The sequence below is a fragment of the Fukomys damarensis genome, unplaced genomic scaffold (assembly GCF_012274545.1).
Source record: "Fukomys damarensis isolate Sample0158 unplaced genomic scaffold, DMR_v1.0_HiC HiC_scaffold_24, whole genome shotgun sequence".
In the NCBI taxonomy this organism is placed as follows: domain Eukaryota; kingdom Metazoa; phylum Chordata; class Mammalia; order Rodentia; family Bathyergidae; genus Fukomys; species Fukomys damarensis.
The window spans coordinates 66,507,826-66,518,980 of NW_022900936.1; the positions used below are offsets into that span (position 1 = coordinate 66,507,826).

At 47.1% G+C, this 11,155-nt stretch overlaps 1 protein-coding gene across 1 annotated transcript in view; it reads right to left on the reverse strand.

Moving 5' to 3' along the window:
- Window positions 1-7,980: 7,980 nt before the first annotated feature.
- Sema5b (semaphorin 5B) overlaps window positions 7,981-11,155 on the reverse strand; it is a 60,157-nt gene continuing 56,982 nt past the window's right edge. The window contains exons 16-21 of the mRNA XM_033768065.1: window positions 11,004-11,153; window positions 10,514-10,684; window positions 10,262-10,411; window positions 9,881-9,925; window positions 9,290-9,489; window positions 7,981-9,085 (exon numbers count right to left, since the gene is read on the reverse strand). Of these exons, the coding sequence (XP_033623956.1) occupies window positions 8,927-9,085; window positions 9,290-9,489; window positions 9,881-9,925; window positions 10,262-10,411; window positions 10,514-10,684; window positions 11,004-11,153 (875 nt within the window). The 3' untranslated portion in view covers window positions 7,981-8,926. The remainder of the gene's footprint in view (window positions 9,086-9,289; window positions 9,490-9,880; window positions 9,926-10,261; window positions 10,412-10,513; window positions 10,685-11,003; window positions 11,154-11,155) is intronic.

Genomic DNA, 11,155 nt, shown 5'->3' on the forward strand with positions numbered 1-11,155 from the left:
AAACATTTTAATACCAAGGGCTGATCAGACTCTCGGCTACCTTTTGCAGGGAGGGATGAGAAATGAGAAAAAGAGACAACTTTCAAGATAAAAAGGGGGTACTGGGAGGAGCCCTGCCTTTAGTAGACAGACTCAAAATTCTGCAGTTGGCCTGCTATTATTAGCCAGTGAGAGCACAGGGGGAGGGGTGTCACATATTTCATGGAATAGCAACTATAGAGAATTTGTGGATAAGGATTAAATTATCAAGGAGCCAGATTTTCTCTGCATCCAGAATGCCTGTATATTGACAACTGTTCTCAGCAGATGCTGTCTTGCCTCAGGAGTGCCTGATTATGGGCATTCTGCCTATAGCCAGGGGGCATGTGGCCTTCCACTTACTTCCTTGTTCCTGAGGCAAGATAACACCGACCTCCAGGATTGTGAGATCTGATTTACATAGCCTAGTCCCCAACATTTTAATTTAACTTCTTTTTTTTTTGGTACTGGGGATTGAACTGGGGACCTTGTGCTTGCAAGGTAGGTGGCAGCACCACTGAGCTAAATCCCTGCCCCCAACATTTTAAAAAGGGGCACTCATTTTTTACTGTATATCATTTTGATCTTTTAACACTATGCATGTATTCCTTATAAGCGCATACCCACTGTGCTCATTTAAGACATTGAAATAGTATGTGTTGAACAAAAGCTGTGAATGCACATTTGGGGAAGGCAGTGTTTGAGGGTGCAGGTGGGTAAGCGGGAATTGGATGTGACCTGGTCGCATTTAGGAGAACTGTGAGCCACAAGCCTGCACCCCTGCACCCCGGGGAGTCTCCTGGGGGAGACCTTCTCAGTGTGGTTGGGCCCCTTGTGTTGGAGAGTGCTCAGTGCTGGCTGATTAAAAGCTGATTAAGAAAGCTCCAAGTACAGGGTGACTGTTCTGCCAGGCTTGCACACTAGTATTGTAGAGGCCAGCAAGCTCAACATCTAGGCCACACACCGAGAGGGTCCGATGGGAGATTTTATTAGGGAAGGCAGGTTAGGGAGAGAGGAGAGAGGGAAGAGACAGAGAGAGAGAGAGAGAGAGAGAGAGAGAGAGAGAGAGAGAGAGAGAGAGAGAGATAGAAGAGAGACAGGAGAGAGGAGAGAGGAACAAAGAGAGGAAAGTCCTTTTATTGATTTTGGGCTGGGCTATTGCTTATTTGAGAGGAGTGGGCTACAAACCTATCACAGGCCAGGTTGCCCTTTATGGGTTCGGTCCTGCAGAAACAGGTTTAACCTCTCCAGACCGCTGTGGGCTTGGGGGAAGGGGAACCACAGATAAGAGCATGAGGTCTTTTTAAGAGCCCAGAAGCACCAGGAAAATGTAGCCTGTGATGGCGGTGTCAGGTCCCTAACAAGTACATCCTAGGGAAAGTGATCTTTTAGGGAATTTTGGAAGGATCTTATGGATTGGGACGAATTTTCCAACAAATTTCAGAGTTCAGCCCCCTCTTGTCAACATAGACCACAGAATTAGAGATGTAGCCCCCAAGAGCTAAGTGAGGGCACATTGGCAGCTCAGGGTAAGGATAAAGACACTACTGGAAAGATCCATCTTGGTCCAGCCTGCAGGAGTCCTGTGGTGAACATCAGGGGTGATGGAGCAGTGCAGCTAAGGCTCAAAGTGACCTGAGGCATAGGCCAGGCTGGGATGGAGCAGCGGGCCCTGTGAGGAGGCCCAGGGCCACAGAGAGCATTGGTGTAGTTGCCCTATAGTTGAAAGAGTCCTTCTTCAGAACTGTACCAGATCTCAAGAATCCTGAGCTCTCGGCCAAAATGAGTGACCAAGGTTGTTATGAATAGCTGAGTGGCTGATCTGTGCTGGAAGCTCTCCTTCTGAAATGATGGTATTTGGGCAGACACACCATCCAGGATATGCTTCGAGGAGAACATCCCCACATCCCTGACAGGTCCATGGTATTTCATTTCCCCAGAGGACACAGTCTTGAGTAGCACAATTTCTTCAATGACCAAAACTCTCTTTGGATAATTGAGACCTCCCAGTGGCAGTGTATTTTCATTTCATTATTACTATTATTGGTATTGATTGAACTCAGGACCTTGCACTTTCGAGGCAGGCAGTGTAACCATGAGCTAAATCCCCAGCCCTCATTTCATTTTTTTTGGGGGGGGGCTTGGGAGTCAAACTCAGGCCCTTGTGCTTGTAAGGCAGGCACCGGAACCACTGAGCTAAATCCCCAGCCCTTCATTTCATTATTTTTAACCCTAATAGCTAACACTGATGAGTGCTTATTGCCTACCAGCCTTTACCTCTGAGGATTTATCCTAACAACATGTAAGAAGAAGGTTCATAATAGTGGAGGTTTTTTGTGTGGGGGGGAGTAATAGAAATTTTGAAACAATTGAGTGGTTTAAATAAATGATGATAAGTTTATTTATATAATAGAGAGGAATAAATGTATATGCTAGAATGGATTCCCCTGAGTAACAAATAGATTTTATGCAATAGTATGTTTAGGATTTTCCAAGCATTATGCAAAATTTTTCAAAGTACTTTCATTCAGTGGAATAAACAAATGAAATATAAACAAGTAGAACTTTCTCTCTCTGAACTGGTGGACAGAGGATATATTGGTATTTGCCAGCCTTTACAAACAAGACCCTCTCTTCCTTCCCTACCCACTCTGAGGGCAGCCACTGACAGGGATCCTGAGGCTTAAAGCTTCATTTTAAAAATGTAAGGAAGCAATGTTATGATATCATATATTAAGTCAGAATGAAAATCATACACATAATATGCCTTAATTTTACTCCCAACCCACACACAATACAGACAAATGCTGAGAAAAGGATATGCTGAAATAATTATGGTTCTTTCCTGGTTAGATTTTATGACATTTTAACTTCCTCTTTAATTAGGTTTTTGTTTTTATTTTCCAGTTATCTTTTCTCTTTCCTTCCCCTTCCCTCCCTCTCTTCCTTCTGCCACTTTTTATTTTTATTACACTCTGTTTTTCATTATTTTCCAACATCTATTTATTCTCTTGCTCATCTTCTAACTTGTGAAGGGAGGTTGATTTGGCTCCTGGTTTGGAGGCACAAGGCCCAAACTGCATGGTGCAGTCCCAAGCGAGCCCTGTCTAGACTGTACTACATGCTGGGAAGTTTGTGTGTGCACACTTCTGCTCCCAGTACCTCTTTAATGAACAGACACTATGGCTACAGTCAGGACCAAAATTAATTAAGGGGTTTTTATTTCTTTCACACCCAATATTAGCCTCAGCATTCAGTTGGCCCCAAAAGTGAAGACTTGTCCCTTCTGTTGCCTCTTCCATGATAAGAAGTGGTGACATAACAGAGTTGCGACTGAGTCTTCACACAGTGTTTAAATTGCTATCATGTAAACAGGCTCTAATCTAACCGAGGGGTAGACAAAAACAACCTTTGCTTTCCTCAAGCTCTTTTGTTTTTCTGGGTGCTGGCAATGATTTCATTGTTGGAGGGAAGAGGGTATGACAGGGATGGGATCCATTGAAGAATCCTGTGGTGGTGGTCAGTGTTCTGTTTTTTAACTTGTGTATTGGTCAGTATTCACTGGAAAAGCAGATCTAAGATCTGGATAGCTTAAAGGGAGGGCTCACAGTGGCCCCCTGCAGAGCCAGATCCAGTCAAAAGTCAAAGGCCTAGAGCCCACTGCAGAGTCCAATAGGTATCACAAAGCCAAAGGGTTTGTGCTGAAGAGTCTGCACTAGAAGCCTGGAGACAGAAGTCCAAAGTCAATGGTGAAGACTGAGAGCCTTCCTTCTCCTTTCCCTTTTTATTCCTTCCACGCTATAAACCTGTTCCCTCTTCAGTAAGTCCATCATCCAGACATACCCGGAACTATGATAAACCACTCAGCTGGGTGTTTCTTATTCAAATCGACACCACAGTTAACTATTACAACTTAGATGGTTGTTATAAAGGGGTTTGCCTTATGCTCATGAGGCTGCATTTTGGGTTAGTATGGCATTTTTCTGTACTTGTATTTTATTTTACAAGACACATACATTTAAAAGTTTAAATAAATCATGTGGCAAAAATAAAAGCAAGCCTGGTGTTGTGGCACATGTCTGTAATCCCAGAACTTGGGAGGCCGAGGCAGGAGATCTTGGCAAGTTCAGGGCCAGCCTAGGCTACATAGTGAGTTCAAGGCCAGTCTGAACTACACAGGGACACCCTGTCTCAAGCCCCACCCCCAAAGAATAAAAACCATACTTTTTTATTTGCTTAGTTTCTCCGAATGCAAATTTAAGCCTTTCACGTACAGTCTCTGACAATGAATCATGGTGTAACTTTCCATACAAACTTGCCACATAACCAGTTCCATTCCCTTCTGGATCCTGTGGGGTGCTTGTGGTCCTCTGGTACCAATTGGTACCATTGCTTTCTAGGCCTATTTTGTAGCTGTTGGCTTGTTACACCTCTTCACACTCTTTCTGTGTTTTAGTAAATGAGGGCTAATGTGAGATCTATTTTTTCAGGCTTTCAATGTCTGAAAAATGTCTTTATTTTCCTCTGATTTGACCCATAGTTTGTCTGGGTATAGAATTCACAATTAAATTTTATTTTTACTCCAGAACTTTTGAGGGCAATTTTCATTGTATTCTAGCTTCAAATTTTGTTAGTAAGAGGTTTTGTACCATTCATATTCCTCATCCTCTTTGTTGCTGGAATCTCTCCAAGCCTGGTGTTTTGAAGGCCTTCTTTGTATAACTCGAGGTAGATCTTTTTCATTTACGGTGGTGAGTCCTGAGTGGGTCCTTTTTCTGGAGATGCCCATCTTTTGGTTCTGGTATATTTTCCTGAATTATTTCCTTCAGTTTCCTACTCTATGTCTATTCATGAGCACCTAGATTTCCTGGATTGAGCCTCTAATTTTCTTATCTTCTCATATTCTATCAGTTTATCTTCCTGTTCAACTTTCTGGGAAATTCCTTTTACTTAACCTTTAAACTCTTACTAATTTGTTTTCTGCTACTTCATTTTTAATTTCTAGGAGCATTGTCCTTTTAAATTGAATCCTCTTATTTAATGAATGCAATATCTTTATTGTTTTCTGAATAGCTATGGTGTCTGTGAAGTGTTCTCTCTATATTGTCTCTGTTTTCACTGAGTTGCTCTTGTTTATTGGTTTAGTCTCTCTTTCACACTGGATATATTTCTTGGATGTTTGGGATTCTTATCTCCCATTACACTGATTGCAAACTCTGTGTACAGGGCATCGTTTATAAACAACTGTACTTTGCTAGAAGACTGTTGCATGGATGACCGACAGGCTTACTTTTGAATCCATGGGGTGGGGTGGTTTCTTCAAAAATAATTCTTCAAAGAATGATTATCCAATCCCCTGCCTGGAGGCAGAGGAGGAGAATCCTGCTTGTCTACCTGAGACTCGGAGTTAGCTAGAAAAGACAATGGCTAGATCCCATTGGTGATCACAGCTCATCCCCTAACCCTTTCCATTGTCCAAACCACCCCTCAGTACACACCCAGCCCTGGGCCTCGTCTCCTGTCTATGGCCTCTGGTTTACTCTCTCAAAGGAACATACTTATTGCCTTTTGTGAGAATGGAGAGATAGAGGCTGTAAGGATAGACAGTGAAGATAACATGAAGGTTTAGCTGAAGCTAACAAATGGATTTTCAACAAATCCCTCTCTTTTCAGTCATCTTTCTCATACTTGGTTCTTTCAATTTCTGATTCTTTCTCAAATCCCTTGGGTGTTTAGGCTTGACCCACATCCAGCCTACCAAATAACTAGTTATTCCGTCTGCTGTCTTCACAGACAGGTGACCCTCCCTATTTACATGTTCCACATCCACAGCGTCAAACAATTGTGAATGAGAAGGAAGTATTTGGGGGAGAAATTGCATCTGTACTGAACATATAGAGACTTTTTTTTTCATTATTCTCTTAGCAACAGAGAGTAACAACTATTTACATAGCATTTATAATGCATTAGGTGTTCTAAGTAATCTAGAGATGATTTTAAGTATATAGTTGGATTGCAGAACTTAGATGTAAATTCTACTCCATTTTACTAAGGGACTTGCATGACTTTATCATGGCATGTGTCCTGGAATGAATTCTCAGAGAACACTGAGGGACAACTGTGTTGATTTTGAAATTGTAGCTACATCTTAGTTTTATTGATAATAATGACAGAGCTTTGTCTTTTATTCTTTACTTTTGGGGTGATTTTAAAAGAAAGGGGAAGAAATGCCTTCACACTACCATTTAAAATCCCTAAGTTTCTACTTTGGTTTTTAGTATAGCTACCCTAAAATGTTTGGTTTCCTCTATATTTTCTGCAATGAATATTCATGACTTTGATAATAATAAAGTTCACACACACAAAGTTATTTTAAAACTAAAGAGTCCAAGAAGGTCTGGAGCGTTGGCTCCTGGCATCTTCCTCACTCTTCCTTGTGCCCATTGAGTTCAGGAAGTTCACTTGTTTCATGTGCTTTGGCTTCCTGACTCCAGCCTCCTTATCAGGGAGCACTGAGTGGCCTCGCTTTAGGCCCAGGCTAGTCATTGAAAAGCTTTGCCAACCGTGTGGCTCATCTGTGATCACTGTGGAGCCTCTAGTGCATTCTGACTAGTCATCCTCCAAAGGCACAAAAGATTTATAAAAAGAGGAGTTGTGTTGCCATGGCACCCAAAAGATGAGGGGTTCGTCTGGGAAATTGCTATGACCACTTCCTACAGGTGTTCTGTCTCTCCATTTGGACATAGCAGATACCCTGGGCCCCAGAATGCTCTTGACCTTCCTCAAATCTATTACATCCAAGAGAATCCCAGGCTCTAAATTGCCCTGCAGGCCCCCACAAGCTCCAGACTCCATTTCAGGAATCCCAAAGCTACAAATAGTCACACACTCCTCAAACCCTCTCTGACTGAGACTCTGTCATTTTTGTTGTCTGAGGTATGCAGGAAGGATTCCAGGCAAACCCTGTTGGCCTCTTCTTCCAGCACTTTCGTTTGTTTTTTTGTTTTTGTTGAGACAGGGTCTCACTGTGTAGTTGAGACTGACCTGGAACTCACTATGTAGCCCAGGCTGGTCTCAAACTCACAGCGATCCTCCTGCCTCAGCCCCTGCCCGAGTGCTGGCATTACAGGCGTGCGCCACCACACCCAGCTCTTCCAGCACTTTCGTTTGTTTTTTTGTTTTTGTTGAGACAGGGTCTCACTGTGTAGTTGAGACTGACCTGGAACTCACTATGTAGCCCAGGCTGGTCTCAAACTCACAGCGATCCTCCTGCCTCAGCCCCTGCCCGAGTGCTGGCATTACAGGCGTGCGCCACCACACCCAGCTCTTCCAGCACTTTCAAAGTTCAAGCACTCTTTCCTCTACTCCACCACTCAGATGGCAGGCCTGATAGCCCACCTACAATTAGATTCAGCTGGGAATCTTAGGAGAATTTATCCAGCCAATTAAGTCTGGAAATCGCTCTCCAAATTTAACAAGTCCATCAATCTCATCACACATGGCAGCATTGATTTGGTGGGCTGAAACACTGAGGTTATTTTTAATCTATTCCAGTAGAAACTGCATTAGGCTCCTCTGCTTCACAGGTTTACTTATTTCTCAATTTGGTTTTATTAAACTCAGCATTGAACAGACCTCATAAACTAACCTTCGAGACTCTCCTCCTGGACTCGCCCATCTCCCACCTGGAGCTACTGCCAGGAAAATCTGCTAAGATAACAGGTGGAAGTCCCTCCTGTTGCTTGTCTTTGGTACCTTGTGACTCCCCTATGAATTTGTTTATCCCCAAACTCTTTTGCAGAAAATGGATTAGGGAAATGTGCATACATGTGTGTACATAAACCCACACATGGAAAGATACCCTCTGTTAAAGTCAAACTCTACTTGGGTCACTTCCAACACCTTGAGAAACCATCTGTTTCCCCTGATGCACTACACTGTGCCAAGAGGGGCCCACACACTTATGCACAAAGACAAAGTTGCATTTGGAAGCTGGATATCATCTTTAATTAATAATGCCACAGCCCAAGATCCTTTTTGTTGCTGTAGCAGATGGTGACTGTGTGTGTTCCTGAACAGACGAGGGGCCAGCAGAGAATCCCGAGCAGGTCCCAGCCAACAACTCTGTTAAACAGCAACAAGAAGATGGTCCCCATAGAAGCACAGAGGCCAGGCACTGCCTCCTATGGTCTGAAGCCTTTCTTCTTCCTGAGCCACCTTTGAACCATTCTGAGGGTGAGCCAAGTCCTGTGCCAGGCCAGATTAAAGGGCTTCTCAGTGAAGTCCCGCCTTCAGTTCCCAGTCTTCATTGTCTCTGACCAGAAGAACATCCCTGGCTGAAATACAAACTGCTGGTCAGAGGTGGACAGCCTGTACCAGCTTTGGCCCCTATGTCACACTGGGGCAGCACCACAATGGTCCAATTCTGGGTAGGGATCCAGAGTTACTGGGCCATTTGATGAGCTCCTTTCAGAGACGGTCTGTGGCCCAGGTCTTTCTTAGGGCCAGCCAGAGAAGGGTTGACGTGGCTTGTGGTGACCCCTGGAAGTCACTTCCAACCCACACCTAAGGGCCTGCCCTCTTGCACCTCCACTCTCCGATTTCTCATGTTCCCATTAAGTCCACAGCTCAGACGTGGCAGGGGAGGCTCAGCGTGATGGTGGGTCACAAAGAAGCCATGAGAGACCTGGGCTGTGCTAGATCCACAGCCGTGTATCAGCTCAAGGCCAGCCCTTTTCCCCATGGTCACTGCCAACTCGAACTCTCTGGAGCCAGACGGGACCCCCACAGGCCAGGCAGCAAGTTCTTAGCCTAGCACAGAGGGAGAAAACCAAAGTGGCTCCACTGTTCCATCTCCACTGCTCTGTGCCTTGGGAAGGCAAGGTCCCCAAGTCCCGGGACAGCTGGATCAGCTGTTGGGGAAGCACCGCTGTCCAGGTGAGGCCTCGGGCCGGAAGCTGGGCTTGTTCAGGGGGCTGGGATAATAGGTGGTCGTGTACACATTCGTCTGCTGCAAAGGGTAGAAGTTGGCTCTGTCATCAGGGATCAAGTTATTCTTATTCAGGGTCTGTGGGATGAAGAAAGGACCAAGTGAGGGGAGAGATGGAAGGCGACAGGGTCAAGAAGCCTGGATGCCAGCCAGTGAAGAGGTGGACATAGGGCTGCTTCATCCACTACCGCTTCCTCCCAGTGCCCACCCCAGTTATGCCCACTTAGCACAGAACCATAGTAACTATCACCCTGCTCTCTCTTTCTACAAGCAGGTGCCTACCTTGAACTCCATAGGTGTGTACTTCTCATTCTTGGGAGTGCCCTTATAATGCAGGTGGTTGGGGGTGGTGGGATGGACAAGTGTGGAATCCTGAGACTGGCGCTGGCAGTGCTGGCAAGACAGGTATACTGCCAAGGTCAGGAGCCCAGAGCCCAGGAAGCAGGATATGCCCGTGACCACCAGGTGGATGAGATTAAACCCTGGAGGAGGACAGGGAGGTAAGGGAAGGGCCACTGTGAGGAGGAACTTCATACTACCTCCCTGGGAACAAAGGCAGCAATAGGAGGCTCTGAGACATAAGAGAGAGGGGTTTGGGGCCAGAGGAAACAGGAAGACTGGGTAGCCTGTCACCAGGAGCCTTTCATGGCACAACATGTGGTTTGGTTCACAGGTGGTGATTAGAAGAACTTTCTTGGGTACAGACTTGGGTACAGCCCCCTAGCTGGAGAAAATGGATGAAATTGCCCAGGTATCCCTGCACAGGGCATTGAAGCAACAGGGTCCCCACCAGGCTTGGTCATCTGGAGAGGAAGCAGGAAGAATCCGGACTTTGGGGAGGGGTAAGTCAGCATTATGAGCGGCTCCTTTTACCTCCACAGCCAGCAGTCTCCTCCACACTAGAGGCAGGCAGGATTACTGCAGGAAGACAAGTACAGAAGATGTTAGGACAGAGTGGGGAGGGCAGGGTTCCCTCCTGGGCAGGAAGTGGTTTGGGGAGGACTCCAGAAGAACTGGGTTGGGAGAACTGGGCCTGAGGCCTTCACTTCGCACCTTTACAAAGTAAGGGCCCACTCACTAGGTGATGTGCCAGAGGCCCGAGTGTGTGCACCAGGCAGGAAGTGCATGTCTCTGATGTCCCGTCCTGCACCCCCACCGCAGCCTCAGGACTCAAAGTTCTTCCTCTTCAGAAGGGGAAGAGAGTTGGAGCTCAGAAAGGGAGGGCTGGTGCAAAAGGGCTGGCCAAGGACATACCAGGAATCTCGCTGTAGGGGCAGGGGCGGCTCTGGCTGCCGTTGCCAGCACAGGTGCTGGGCCCTGGGACAAGCTCTTCACAGTGCCGCCTGCGGCTCTGGGTTCCATCTTCAGTGCATTCACCCCACTCGGACCACAGTGACCAGCCTTCTGTGGGGATGAGGGGGACGAGATCCAGAGGTCGAGCACCAACCCCTGCTGGGGACCAGAGGCTCCTTGCTGTTCCCCAGCCCGGCCAAATGCACCCAGTACCTGGGCAGGCCTGTGTGGCGCATAGTGCCTCCTCTGTGTGCAGCCCGAGACAGATGTCCTCACCTGGGGAGGGCGCGGGGCTGGTGCAGGAACGTGTGCGCTGATAGTGGCCCCCACCGCAGGAGGCTGAGCACTGGGACCACGCGGTCCAGCAGGACCAGGCACCCCGCACTGCAAATGGTTGGCTTGTATAAGGAAAGGGGCTGTCCTGGGCCCCCACTCAACAAGCCAGGGACTGTCCCCACCCCGGGGATGGGGGACAGGCAGCACGGACACACCGGTGAGAGAAATCAGCTCCACCCCAATCAAGCTCTTTATCTGACCAAGAGGCAAGCGAGAAATGGCCCTACTAGACCCAGGTAGCCAATGAATCCAAGGTCAGGGCACAGAGGTGGCAAGGAGAAAAGGCTGGCGAGGCCCCGGGTTAGGGGGAAGCCCTGAGAGTGCCAGGGCCAGGGGTTTCCCATCAAGGGCTCATCCGCGAGGCTACCTGGGCAGGCCTGCGGGTTGCAGTCCTGGTACTCGGCGGCGTCACCCACGCAGGGCAGGCCTCCGTTGCGGGGCTCCGGGTTGGTGCACGTTCTTCTGCGGACGCGGAAGCCCAGCTCGCAGTCCCGGGAACAGGACGACCAGGGGCCCCAG